The sequence below is a fragment of the Hirundo rustica genome, chromosome 10 (genome assembly GCF_015227805.2).
Source record: "Hirundo rustica isolate bHirRus1 chromosome 10, bHirRus1.pri.v3, whole genome shotgun sequence".
Taxonomy (NCBI): Eukaryota; Metazoa; Chordata; class Aves; order Passeriformes; family Hirundinidae; genus Hirundo; species Hirundo rustica.
Window position 1 is genome coordinate 12360704 of NC_053459.1, and position 15057 is coordinate 12375760.

General features: G+C 42.6%; 1 protein-coding gene across 1 annotated transcript; it reads right to left on the bottom strand.

Annotated features, from left to right (window-relative positions):
• Window positions 1-605: 605 nt before the first annotated feature.
• On the bottom strand, window positions 606-13825 carry LOC120757346 (phospholipid scramblase 1). Its single transcript, XM_040074614.2, is given in 10 exon segments — window positions 606-1959; window positions 1961-1990; window positions 3181-3342; window positions 4368-4529; window positions 5338-5558; window positions 6647-6689; window positions 7523-7680; window positions 9236-9304; window positions 10081-10112; window positions 13296-13825. Coding segments are annotated over 10 exon segments (1434 nt in total). The 3' UTR covers window positions 606-1932.
• Window positions 13826-15057: the final 1232 nt, after the last annotated feature.

Genomic DNA, 15057 nt, shown 5'->3' on the forward strand with positions numbered 1-15057 from the left:
AATATTGAGTTAATTTCCTAAGAATAGTGCTGATGAATCAAAAATGCACCTCCAGCAATTCCATATACAAAGAATTTTAGCAGCAGAAGCTAATTTAACAAGGAATGATGTACAATTTAAAGATTTTCAGAACAGTCTGGAAGGTTGCTCCAAATTTGCACAATTATTCCAACATCAAAGAGAGTCCAGGAACACAGCAGCAATGGCATTTCTCTTTCCTTTTGCTTTTGACTGGCCAGAAGCAACCAATAAACTGAAAATCCTGAACAAAAGGACTCTTCAGCAGGACTAGAATGCAACTGAGAATACTGACAAGGACTTCTGCCCATAGCTGGATTCCAAGAAGCATTCTGTGCACATGCTTGTGTGCTGGGGTAAGAAATTGCAAGTTATCCATTGCTTGGACATTTAAATAAAATATTTAAATAATTTAAATAAAGCTGTAAATGCTGAGAAATTGACCTGCCATTTCATGTGTCTGATTTTGAAGTGAAACCATTTTGTTAACCCACAACACTTGTTCTGTTTACTCCATGCCCTCAAAACAACAGACAGACAGACTCACAATCTGTGAAAAGCAAGGACTAAATGAGGAGCAAAGAGGACTGGAGAACCTGAGTAACTAACTTTTTCTCCTTGCCTCAGGTCACACTCAGGCACAAAGCAATTACTAAAGGATTACTAAACAGAAGCAAGCACAGACAGTTTTATTTCCTGTCACCTGTACACTTCTGTTGGTGAACATGCAAGCCTCAAGTTTCAAAACAGTCCAAATAAGAAAATTAGGTCATGCTCAGGAGGGATCATGTTTGACAACATATTCATCACTAGATGTGGTGGGTTGGCCTTAGCTGGGTGCCAGGTGCCCACAAGCCACTCTATGCCGCCCCTTCCCAGAGGGACAGGGCAGGTATAATAAGACACACAACAACTTGTAGGTTAAGATCAGGCACTTTACTAAAACAAAAGCAAAAGTTTGTGCATGCACAAACAAAGAGTAAAAAAAAGAGAAATTTTATTCTGTACTTCTCATCAGCAGGCAATGCCCAGCCACTTCCTGGGAAGCAGGGCTTCAGCATAGAAGTGATTGCTTGGGAAGGCACACACAGCAAAAAATGAATGCAACGCCTTCCTCCTCATCTTTTATTTCCAAGCTGATGCCATACAGTATGGAGTGTCCCCTTGGTCAATCTGTGTCAGCTGGCCTGGCTGTGTCCCCTCCCAGGACCTTGCCCACCCCCAGCCTACTCAAGGCAGGTGGGAATGCTGGAGAGACAGCGCTGCTGCGGGGCCAGCGCTGCCCAGCTGAGCTACCAGCGCCCTCCCAGCCCCAGGGAAAAGCACAGCTCTGAGAGGGCTGCTGGGGGAAACCAGCTCCAGCTCAGACACACCCTGTACGCCAGAGTAATAACATTTTACACGGATTCAGATAGTTCTGTTCAAATGCAGCACTTTGCTCTGAATGTCTGTATTTGATGGGAAGATGGAAACAACAGAATGTGAACACCAAGGCAAAACTACCAAAGAAGAATGCACAGGAAAACATCAGTGTCTCCTTATTAGGCTTAGGTTATTATTAATATTGAACATAGAAATAGTCCTTTTTTTTTTAGGAATCAAAGTATTTTTATAGTAGCTATATATAACTACTATACTTAGTTACTTTAAAATTACAGAGTTCTTGGAAAAAAGGTTGCTATATATTTCTCTAAATTACATTATTGATCTGTACAGATAAAGAGTCCTTATTTGAATACTAAAAATTATTTCACCAGATTAAAAAAAATAATAAAAAATATGATAAAGCTTTTAGCTTATAGAAATGTAACTATAACATGTACTTTTCTCATATTCTTACTGAAGCTCTGCAATTCATTGGAATGTTGGGAGATCCATGTTCTTCTTCCTTCCATATAGAACATCTACATTTCATTACCAGACTCCTGCTCGCTGATGCTTAGTTACCACTATACTCGAAAAACATGAAGTCCTAAGGGGATAAAAAAAAGCAAACAAAACAAAGAATTCTTAAATGTGGTTCTTAGTCCTGAGATGCCCTGGCTGCATTGCAAGATGTACACCTTCCTCTAAGAAACCTGAAAGGGTGAGAAGAAGGTGGGGCACATTTGCCCTGCCCTCACCACCTGGGTCTCTCAGAATGGGACATCAACAGAAACAGAAAGATGGTGAAAGACCAACATGGGAACTTTTAATTTATCACTAGCCAAAGCTATGCTTCCTTTACTCAGGGTTTCTGCCCTGACTTTGTTCAACCTGACTCATTCCCTCTCATTTTACCTCAGTCCATCACAGTAATGGCTATCTTTAGTTTACTGGCCCCATTTCTGTGCCTGAAAGTCTGGGTTGCTCACTCTGGCTAATGCTGCACTTGATGCACTTGGTAACACAGGAACACACACAGCTGAACAAAACCTTGTTCATGCACAGGGCTGGCGGAGGTTGGTGAGACCCTTCCAAACACAAGGTGCTTCACAAGCCCCTTTCCTGCCCATCAGCAGCCCAGCCAGCACAGAAGCAGTGCATGTTTTGAAATGGTACCTTGATCCAGAATTGTACTGTTAGGTGGAAGCAGGAGTGTGTTCCACAGTTTTCAAAGAAGAAAGTGAGCTGCACTGCACTATTGACAGTCTGAGTGCAGCTGAGAAGTGCTCTGACAAGTTCAGTGAGCCTCGCCTCCACAGCAGTCCCTCCATTTGGAAATTACTGCTCTGAGAGCATTAACCCTGCTCAATTCAGTGCTGCACGTGCTTCCAAAGAGAGCTGGGAGGCAGTGGCTGCAGTACTCAGCTGTCCACCAGCCCAGCAGGCTGCTCAGGCTTCGGATGGGTCTCTTGGCTATTGCTAATCAGTGTTTTTCTGGTTCCACCATCCATAAACTTGCTTTCCTCTGCAAATGAGTCTGTAAGAAGTCTTCCCTTTTCTTTTTTTCAGTCCCACCAAATATGAAACTCCTCTTAAATACAATCAGCACTTCATGTAGTCTAGAATAAGCTTCTTGTCTAAAATAATTCTGTGTTGCCTTTTGCGGTCAGTTTTACACACAGAAGTTCGCAAGCTGTCACCCACTTGAAGGAGCTCAGAACTGACTCCCTTACCATCACAGTTTGAACACAGAGATGAAATAGTTTATGTTCATGTATTAGTGAAGGACACACTTACGATAAGGAAGCAAGCGCCAATCATGACAGCTTTCATTTTCACATCAAGGTCCATTGGGAATGAGATTCCAAAGTTATCTGAATCTGTAAACGCTTCCCGCACAAAACCAGTCCACTGCTTAGAAATCCTCCCAACAGCACAAGTCTCATCCAGAGACTTCACCTACAGTTTAACAAGAAAAAGCATCATCAAACCTGTCATTCATAATATTCCCAAATCCATTTTGGAAGAGATCCATTTAAAAGCTTCAGACTGCTATTTTAATTAATACAGTTACTTTGTATGAAAAGGCAATCAGACTATCAGAAAGTTGGTCTAAAGCATTAGAGCCGTGAACTTGATTCTGAATCTGCCTGGGAAGTTCAGTTCTTTGATGGTGCCAGGATACAGCAACCACATGCACACACTCTGCTGGAAGTGGTGTGTTTTAGCCAAGACAGTGAATTAGTTTCTCCTGCCGTGCATCAGGAACTGCTCAAGTGAAAACTAAACAAATTACATTCTTCTGTTCAAAAGCAGAGATTAGCCATCTGGCAACATTATATTTTCTTAAAGCTAGATCCAGTCTTCTGGGTCACGTGAAAGATTATTTTCCAAAACAAAATGATATAAATTTGACGTAGTAACTATTTGCAACATCATTTTAAACATTAAATTGTAGCCTCATATATCTTTTACTTAACATCCACAAAAACAATGTTGCATTAATATTATTTTAAAAGGAAAGTTGTAACTCTTCATTCATTCAACTCTATATTTCAGCTCTAAATTATCTTAACTTACTAGTTCATTGAATGATTATTAGATGATTAAATAAGTGTTTGAAGGAAGTAATTTTAATAAATACTTGATACAGCCGACTATATTTTTCTTGGAGCCTGACATAACAGACTCAAAAAGATTTTGCTGATAAATATTTTAATTAAGTGATTTGTGTGCAGCCACAGGAAATTCTCAGTGATCACTGATGAGTGACTTTAACACGTCATCTCTGGAAGTTTTTCTGGTTAATCTAGAGTAATTTAGGTATCTAGAGAAGTCATTTGATTATACCAGCATTAAAAGATGATGTAGAAATTGCTTAATATATACTACAGTTCAGTTGATAGGTAGCAAGTTGAGCAACAAACTAACATCAAACTACTATCTGAAAACAGATACATGCAAACAATTTTTACATTGCGTACCTCAAAATTAACATCCTCACAACACCGGCACGCAATACATGGGCCAATAATTTTCAGTACATCCATCCTTTTCTCATCCTGAATGGTAAACTTTGGCAGGCAGGCATGCCAGTTCTGGACAACATAACCAACTGTTGTTCCTGGAGGCGCCTGGACTTCCAGCTTCACAGGGAAGAGAAAACCTCCAAGTGAATGATTATGCTTCCATGTGCTAGTGAGACCAAACCCACACCAGCACCCAAATCAAAAACAACCTATTTTTCCACAACAATCTGGCCTTACAAAGCATTTTACTGTGAGTGTTTTCTGAAGACCACTCAGATTGCAGACCTCTTACTCAGTTTTTGCCTTCAAGAAAACAGTAAGAGACTCCTCAGTCTCTGAAGCACACAAATTATGCATCTACAATATAAAGACCAAAGTCCAGTGAAAGAAGGGCAGTGAGTATCCCAAAAGCATGCAGTGAAGGCATTATATGGTGCAGCTACTACAAATGCCTCAGCAGGAGCTCTCAGTAGGCTTAGGGTTTCAGAAATTGAATCATTCCAGAATTATGTTAGTATTTAAAAAACCCCATGATCTGTTGCGTTGAATGTCACTAGAGCTTTCGGAGCCGTAAAATGAAAACTCTAGCTGTTATTTTATGAAAGCCGTTGCTTTACTCTTCCATTCCATTCCAATTCCATTCCCAGATTTTAGCACCAGCCACCAGTTCCCTGACATGCTGTTCAATCAGATTTTTCATTACCACAATCAGAATTGGTCAGTGAGCCCATGTGCTGCAGCACACTTGCTTCTTCCCAGACCAAGAACCCCATGCCCAAATCCCACAGACCTCTCTCTCCCCACACCTTACTGGCAAACCCTGACTCATTTCACCTCACCTCCCGATTCAAGGCAACCCCACCTTAGAACTGCACAGGAGGTGCCTGTCCCAGGAGAAGGAAGGCAGTGAGAGGCAGCAACTCACCTCCTGCAAGCAGCAGGGGCAGCAGCACAAGGAACATCGGAGAGGTCTTTGCAGCGTTATCACCTCGCGGCCCAGGTTGTCAATAATCCGGATAGTGAAGGGCCGTGATGGCCCCCAGCAATTCCTGGTAAGGCAGTCAGTGTCCTCTGCTGCAAAGTACACCCTTTGGCCCAGCGCATTCTTCAGTTCGTATTTGTTGTTTGTTTCAAAGCCGGTCACAACTGAGAAATGGGACACAACGTGCTCAGTTCCTAGGAGTGTCTGGTCAGACACTCCTGCTAACCCTGCAGCTGCTCTTTGGGAAGGTAAGCCTCGCTCAAAGTCTGTCAGGGGCACCTTCTGGCAAAGGGAAATGACAGGAAAGCACCCTCAAGCAGCAAAGCCTGACAGAAGTTCAGAGGGAAGAAGCCACCATGAACAAGGACGAATGGAGATGTCCATCTGTCCCCAGGGTCCTCCCCAGCCACAGGCACCTGCTGCCTGAACAAGCACCACCATTACCAATAACACTGCAGGGAAGGCTCTCAGGGGAGAACTGAACGGATAGGAGGTAAAGAGAGTTGTGCATTTGTGGGTGAAGCCAGAAAAGGGCACAAATATGTTCAGAATAAGAAAGCCACAAAACCCCCTCTCAGTCAAGATTTACAGCAGCATACATTAAAAGCCATAAGAGCCAGGACAAAAATTTTAATTAATTTCTATAACTAATGGAAGCACTATTTTAAGTTTTAGAAGGAACCAGAAAGAAAAATGCAGCAGCAACGCTAGGGGTCAGCTGGGATGTATGGTCCATTTTATTCCTTCTATTTGAAAGACACTGATAGTACAACTTGAGTATTCCTAAAGCACAGAATGAGGGGAGCAGAAGGAAAGTCATTCAGTTTGCTAGAACAGCAGCATCGCCTGAAAAAGGGATCAAAGCCACGTGCCAGTCCATGGAATTAGGTGGAATATGACAGGACAGGAAACAAGATCTTTAAGTAAGGAAGAGAGGAGAGTAGAAATCATTGCTAACAAGTAACATTGGAAATGTGTGACTTCATCTATAACTAGCTATATATTAACTATAGCATCTATAACCAAGATTGTTCAGTTGCGTTGCTGTGTATCTTTTGAGATATAGAACCCACTGAAAATCTTCTTCCCTTCTACTTTTCCCTTCCTCTCCTCCACTTCTTCAGGACTTCTGCAGGAATTGACAGGTAATACAAGAAAGACAAAGGTGGTAACCACCTTAAAAACAGAGGGTCAAAGAAAGCCTAAACTTTACTGTTCTTGGGATTATTAGATTTAAATACTTTGTACTTACTCTCAAGAAGTTCAAGTTGCTGATGAATTAATATCTGGTCAATCTGCTCATGGTTGAAAAATTAAACAGAATAAACAGTTAACAAGTTGCAACTAAGAAAAAAACTGTAGTTTTAAGATTCACTACTGTTTCATGTTAGAATAAAAATGTATGGATCAATACACTGTGTAGAGGCAGATTATCTACAGTTAAGCTAAGGAAATAGCTCACTTGACTCCTTGTTCTCTCCTCTGAGCAGAAGCTACTGCTCAGCTATAAGGAAAATTCAGGGAAAAATCAGCCTCTCTTCACCAGTGCTCTTCTTCTTTTTTTTTTTTTTTTTAACACTTTGCAAAACTGGCAGCAATACATCAGTATTAATCTTTCCAGTGTTGAGATGAACTGTATTTTACAGTGCAAAGACATATTCAGTAATGTGGAAACGATTCTTATTTTGCTATTAGCATTCTCTATGCTGTGGTCTGACTGGCAGCTCTACTAACAATATTAAGAGGCGTAAAGAAAGCATCTGTAGAAAATTAAGTGCTTCTAATGTGCTAGAGTTGCCCATATGATAGCTATTAATTCTGTACACCTTTCCAAAAGACATTACATTCCCCAAACTGTAACTTCAGAAATGGGAAGGATGTATGACAGCCCTGTGTCCCTCACCCTTTAGCACCCTACTTGGCAGGAAGGTATTCCATGAACAAGGGCTACATCTCTAACAGGTATCTTTGCATTCAGACATTACAGAAGTCTTCACTTAGCAGCCCACAAGCAGCAACCCAGGCAGCTGCAACATAAATAGATGCTTTATTTAGCTGTTTCATGGATGCAAGCTGCTTCCCAGAGCAGAACACCTCATCTCTGGGGAAGGAGGAAGGGTGCAGGCACCTGTGTGAGGTACTCCAGTCCAGGAGGGCAGTTGGGAATAGAAGGAGGGATAGGCATCCAGATTGTCCTGTCCATGGGGGGCTGGTTCTGGACAGGTGGAACGACAAATCCACCTGGGAATCCCATGGGCTGTGCCTGGAATCCGTAGTTCCCTGCACCTGTGACATTTGGCATGGTAGGAGAGATAGGGTTATGAAAGTTAAATGTTGGAAAAGAATTGCCCCATCCATCTTGAAAAGAGCAATTTATTCACTGTTTGGAACTAAGGAGATCCTTACACATTCCATATTTCAGTTATGAATACAATGACTGTCATGAAGGGCGTTATGCTGCCATGGGAGGTTCTGATGCCACGCACAAAACCAAACGAAATAAAAAAATGCATCATTCTTGAATAAAGAAGAAATTTCATTCACATAGAGACAGTCAATTCAAAAAACAGAAAAAAAATAAGTGAAGATTATTTCTAAGTAGAGAAGAAAGATTACTTTAAATTACATGAAAAGCACTGGCATTTACACGCTCTCTGTTGAGAAAATGAGGAATTTTAAGACAGTTTTCCTGGAACTATACCTTCTACTTTTGTGAAAGGAAATGTCCTTTTAGCAAAGCTCATCTACAGTTTTCAAACCAGATGACTTGAAGATCTTTCAGCCCACACCAGCTCAGCACCAAATTTCACAATACATTACAACACACGGACCAGTGCAATGACAGATCAGGCTGTGGCCATAAGCAGGCCAGTACCTTAAAACTCATAGGTGGCCACATCACCCACCCCAGAGAAGAATCCTCCCTTTGGGAATTCAAAATCACTTTTATGTCTGAGCACAGGCTCTGCACACAAACTACTACTGCTATTGTGGGCAAGTGTGTGCCCATACAACTGCTCAAAATAACAGTGCTCCTGTGACCTCCATGGCACAGGCACTGAGTGCTTCTTCCCTGCTAAAGCCAAGTGTAACTTACACACCTCAGAGTGCCATGCACAAGCTTTAACTTAGGAACAGCACAGTTAACTTAGGCCAAACATATTGCTTTTTACCTCTGACTTTTGCTCTGAGCCTGATTGTTAGATATTTATTGTGATTTGGTTCTTCAGAAAGAAATCATTGCCGGAGTGGGAGAAGTTGTTCAGGAGTGCTGCATTTTGAAATGGAGCAGAAAATGAGACAGAAGAGGGGAGAGCAAGTGAGGGAAAGTGTAAGGTATAACCACCTGAAAAGTACAGCAACAGAGTGTGAATCAGGAACTAAATACATGCAAAACTGCAAGAGGAAAACAATTCTTTCTTCACCTCTGTGAAGAAATTCTTTCTTCACCTCTCTATTTCTAGAGAAAAATAAAGTTACATACTGAAGTAACATGATAATTTAAAAATCTGATTATCAGCAAGAAGCTGCTGCACTTTAATTGCAAAGTAATTGCAAATTGCAATCAGTAACACCCTGCAACCTCCCTAGCAAACTCCCCACAATGACCACTGAGGAACACCTGACATTTTTAGTTCCTACCACTGTTGGTACTGCTCAGCACATACTAACACGGAGAACCACAGAGGAAAGAAATGACTTTTCAGCAAAACAGAAATTTAAAGAAACTTTATAGAATTAATAGCAGAGAAGTAGACTGGAAATGATCATCCTTTAACAACCCCATATGCCCCAGGCTGATTTTCTAATGGTCTTACAGATCTGTAACCAAGCCACCCACCTTGGTAAGTCCCAGGGACCTGCTGAGGGGGGCCATAGGGCATTGCAGGTGCTGTGGCAGGTGGAGGTCCTGGAAGAATGGGAAATATACTCTGAGTATGGATCGTTTCCCCCCACCCTGAGTGAGAGATCCTCAGCACTGACTCCTTTTCCAGAGAACACACAGAACATAATCTAGGCAGCTGTTTTCTGTATAGCAAAAATATACATTAAGATAGTATTTATGAACAATGCAAGCATCAATAAAACTTCATAGAGTTCAGGTTCTTAAAGCACAGAAAAAAGACAGATACTGCATAGGATGTCCTGAAGATGTCACAGGATCACAGGATCATTTAGTTTGGAAGGGATGTCCTGAGATCATCTAGTCCAATCTCTGCTCAAGCAGGGTCAGTTCAATCTGTCTGGAGTAAAGATGTCTTTGTTCATTGATATTTAGAAAGAGGCTTGAATTCGAAGCATTGCCAGGAACTGACAGCCTGCTCTCCAGAACAGAACATGGAAGTGAGTCATTTCCCTCTGTGTAAAACCTTTTTCTCCCAACTTCTTCAATTTCATACTAATGCTTCACCAGCAGATGGAGAGGGTCATGGATTTAAAAACATTTACCAGCTTCAGTTTGTAGGCAGAAATAACTTGAATTTCAAGATTACTAAATTATTTATTAATTTTACTTAACTTCAGAAATCAAGATCTGAAAATGTTAAGCTCTACATTTTGTAAAATATGTCAGGTTAAAACATTCATACATATTTCATATAATTAGAAGGTAAGCTAAGCTAATATTGCTTAAATGTGCTGTCTTTGATGTCAGCAGAAATTGACATTTTGGTTTATTTTACTCACCTTGCATTGTTGTAGATCTGCTTGTAGTTGTCCTGCAAAAGAGTATTTTTCTGTCATGATTTTTTAAATACATAATTTCACACAAGAGCGATTCAGAGTTCTCTGTTCTTGATAAAAGATATTTCCCTCTCTAAACTGTATGGGAAAGCAAAATTACAAGTACAAGGAAAAATAAACTTAAATATCTCAGCTTCCTTCTAGGTTATGTCTCAACTACTACATAAATTTGAGTTTTCTATGCCTAAAGTCATTCTTTAAATATGCCAAAATCATCCTCAACTCAGAAAAGCATTGGGATGTGCAAGACTCCACTGTGCAGCCATTCAGAAACATCCTGCATTTCATATGAACAATTTACTGCAGTAATTTAAGAGCAGCTGGTTCAGTGTGTTGATGATGACCACAAAACCTGCTCAGGTAAACCCTGGAGCAGCCATGCTACCACTGACTCACTTCTTTAAGCTATTCTGTTTCTCCAGTGGTACTACTAAGTATCACATATCCACTATTTGCCTTCACAGGATAACAAAGGGTGGTTGACAAGAGGAATAAAATAAAATAAAATAAAATAAAATAAAATAAAATAAAATAAAATAAAATAAAATAAAATAAAATAAAATAAAATAAAATAAAATAAAATAAAATAAAATAATCAATGGAACTACACAGACCACCCCAAAGAAAAACCAAAACAACCTAACCCGAAAGAAAAAAATAAAACCACACATAAAAAAAAAACCCGAAACCAAAACACCAAAAAAACCCCCACTTACTGATACCAGCTTAAACCTTGAGAGTTATTATTTTCTCTGGGATAATGAGTGAAGCAAGACAACAGCAGCAACTGCTATTACAGAGAGATCCAAAACAGTCAGGAGATCCAAAAGTGGAAGTGTAAACAAGAATGCTACAAGTACTCCTTTTTAATAGGATTGAAAGCTTTAAAATAAAAAATAAAGCTAGTTGTTCTTTAAAAATAATCCAGTTCAAGTTAAACTATGAATATAATTTGCCTGTTATGTTTCTTCTAACTACCGCGTTTCCATGAAGATGGATGTTCAAAGCTGGGAAGTGAAACTGAAAGCAGTTCATTGTTTTTCACTTCTCGAGTAAAAGCAGACCTCACAGCGGGATGTCTGATGCTTCTGGAATGTCATGGAACTCTCCAAATCCTACAGAACATCCTATTTCAGAGCAGCTGATTCAGTTGCTTTTAAAACATTCCTTTCTTAATACACATTTTTCTTCTATTTTACTAACAAAACCACCATCCTGTTTCACATACTTTAATTGGGTTCTGGTCACAGGGAAGATTGGAATGTAGTCACTGTATGAATGTAGGAATATCAGAAATTACAGAAGGATAAAACTAGCAAAAGATCAGTCTATACTGTGAGATATTCCAGCTACATGAACTTCAGTGAAATGCTAAGAATTACAACTAAATCCTTTGGAAAAGGGAGGGTAGAGACAGAATCACATGATTTATTTAAAAGCAGGGCTTTGTAGTCATCCAGAATCTTTTGTTGTCCTTACAACCACATACACAAGGCATTGTACAAGCTAGGATTTAGGAAAGGTTGATATGCTCTATAGTAGAAGGCAATAAAGATTTTACAAATCTCAGCCCTCATTTCATCCCTAGATAGCTCCTTTTTAATGAATAACTGTGTTTCTTTTTGGTCACATCCACTTTTTCAGAACTACATAACACAGCTACATGTCCCTTGGCCTGATGCACGTCACTAGATATGCTGCAAGTAGTTCAGACATGTCATAAGTACATTAACTATTGGGCTTCTGCTTTTTATCAGAAAAACAGAATACTAGCATGACAAGTAGTTTCATTTCTTTTCCAGCTCACTAAAATGCTGCAAAGAGCATGTTAATGTAAGCTCCCAAGCACAAACACGCTTCAAAAAACAGGAAGTCAAATACCCAGGAGGAATTCAATTAGTTCACTTTTTTTTTTTTTTTTTTTTTTTTCATGTTGCATTTTATTAGACTGTTCAGCACCTCCATATTAACCTCAACCGCTGGAGAAAGAGTATGCTCAAAAATCATCTAGTTGACCTAATTAAACCTGTTATTTTTGTCCATTTTCTGTCCAATTTTTGTTATTCTATTAACAAAATATGATTCAGAGAAGGAATGCAGTTGTTGTTGTTGTTCTGATGCAGCAGGGTACCCTCTCCCCCTACAGTGACCATTTCTCCTGAGGCCTGGCAGCGGCAGCCCCTGGCAGGCACGGGCATGTCCCAGCCCGGGGATCCGCCTGGCTGAGCCGAGGGCACGGCCGAGGGCACGGCACGGCTCATGCCGGGCACAGGAGCGCGGCTGCCAGGACCAGCCTGCGGCTGCCAGGAACAACCTGCGGCTGCCAGGAACAACCTGCAGCTGCCAGGAACAACCTGCGGATACCAGGACCAACCTGCGGATACCAGGACCAACCTGCATCTGCCAGGAACAACCTGCGGATACCAGGACCAACCTGCAGCTGCCAGGACCAACACGCTGCAGCCAGGACCAACCTGCGGATACCAGGACCAACCTGCGGATACCAGGACCAACCTGCATCTGCCAGGACCAGCCTGCGGATACCAGGACCAACCTGCAGCTGCCAGGACCAACCTGCGGATACCGGGACCAACCTGCAGCTGCCAGGACCAACACGCTGCAGCCAGGACCAACCTGTGGATACCAGGACCAACCTGCAGCTGCCAGGACCAACCTGCGGATACCGGGACCAACCTGCAGCTGCCAGGACCAACCTGCATCTGCCAGGACCAACCTGCGGACACCGGGACCAATCTGTGGATACCAGGACCAACTGTAGCTGCCAGGACCAACCTGCGGCTGCCAGGACCAACCTGCGGATACCGGGACCAACCTGCTACGGCCAGGACCAACCTGCGGATACCGGGACCAACCTGCAGCTGCCAGGACCAACCTACGGATACCAGGACCAACCTGTAGCTGCCAGGACCAACCTGTGGATACCAGGACCAACCTGCGGATACCAGGACCAACCTGCGGATACCGGGACCAACCTGCTACGGCCAGGACCAACCTGCGGATACCAGGACCAACCTGCTACGGCCAGGACCAGCAGCTGCCAGGGACCAACCTGCGGCTGCCTCCCCGCTCAGCGCGGCTCTCCCGGCACAGCCCGCGCAGCAGCACTTCCCTGCATGCAGACTTTGCAACGAACGTACCTTTCCCGAGCCGGGCTCCCGTGTCCCTGTGTGCCTGTGTCCCGCTGTCCCGGTGCGTGTCCCGCCGTGTGTCCCGGCGTGTGTCCCGGTGCGTGTCCCGCCGTGTGTCCCGCTGTCCCGCCGTGTGTCCCGCCGTGTGTCCCGCTGTCCCGGTGCGTGTCCCGCCGTGTGTCCCGCTGTCGCGGTGCGTGTCCCGCCGTGTGTCCCGGCGTGTGTCCCGGCGTGTGTCCCGGTGCGTGTCCCGCCGTGTGTCCCGCTGTCCCGGTGCGTGTCCCGCCGTGTGTCCCGCTGTCCCGGTGCGTGTCCCGCCGTGTGTCCCGCTGTCCCGGTGCGTGTCCCGCCGTGTGTCCCGCTGTCCCGGTGCGTGTCCCGCCGTGCCCGTGCCAGTCCCGTGCCCTTCGGGCGCTCCCAGCGGTGCGGGGCGGGGAGCGAGGGCAGGGCCGGGTTCCGGGCAGGAAATCGCCGCCAGCCCTGCCGAAAAACGCCGGCGTTTCTACTCCTTTGCTCTTCGTGACATTTACACTTCCCATTTCTATTAGCATCAATGCCGATTCTGTCCTTTTGGAATTAATTAATTAATTAACCGAATTTCTGTCTTTTAGTCAGGGGATATCAGGTGACATACAGGTGGTAACACCAAGTTCTATGTCCACCCTGAAAGGAGAACAAATCTATTTGGAACAATTTGACCTGGCTTTTAAGGCAGGACTTCAGGGGAAAAAATATATTTATGTGGACTTCATAGTTCCAGGAACAAGAACGTACAATACTGAATTGTTTGGGAAACAAAGGACTTGGAGTAAGTTGGCTCACACCCTGATGGAACAGCTTCGGTAAACAGATCTTCTGCATCCTTTTTTGTACGTTCATGTATATCAGATTGGAGCTGCTGGTGTCCACGTGTCCACGTATGCCTCTTCAAAGGAAACTACGTATTTCATGTAAACCACACTAACCTGATCACAATGATTGGTTCATGCGTGAAACCCAAGACTGGGCATTCAGTAAGTGCAAGGTCACCTTGTACATACTCTGTAGTCATTGATCTCCCAAAATAAGGTCTCCGTTTCAATACTGAACTTTCCATAAATAAAACCAAACCAAAAACATCCCCAAACTATTATTCTAGCCCTGCACTGGATTCCACCTAAGCACCAGATTTGACAGGGATTTGGGGATTTTATTTTGCTTGTTTCCTCAGGTACAGAGGAATCTAATCTAAAGCTGACTAGTGTTTTCCCACACATCTGCAGAGTCCACTAAGAGGATTAATAGCAGACACCAAGAAATAGGTTTTAAACGTCTCTTAAGAAATAGGTATAGAATTTTTTTCACATGGTTGGGAAACTGGAAATGCATGGTAGCTTTTGATAAAACCCTTCTTTTTTACAGGAGTATAGCATAGTTATATTTAGCTTGATTCAGACTTACACACTGAAATTCAAATTGTATTGCCCAGTAAACATGACTTTTTGACATAGAAATGAAAGTTATTTCTTAAATGAGAACATCATTTTCCTATCAGAGAGAATAAAGATAGCAGCATGTCTCTTCCTTTCATGGGTCTGTAAGTAGGAAAATAACCTGTTCACCTACAGTGGCAAAAAAAAGATGCCATGATTCACAAAATACAAAATAATTTATCGGTCTTTCCCATATCAAATAATGTTCTAGTTCTTTTCTTACCTAGCTAGGATCATTGATGTTGTAACTGACAATCAGTGCTTTTCTGTTAGATCAGTGGGTTGAAACAGTTAGTCCC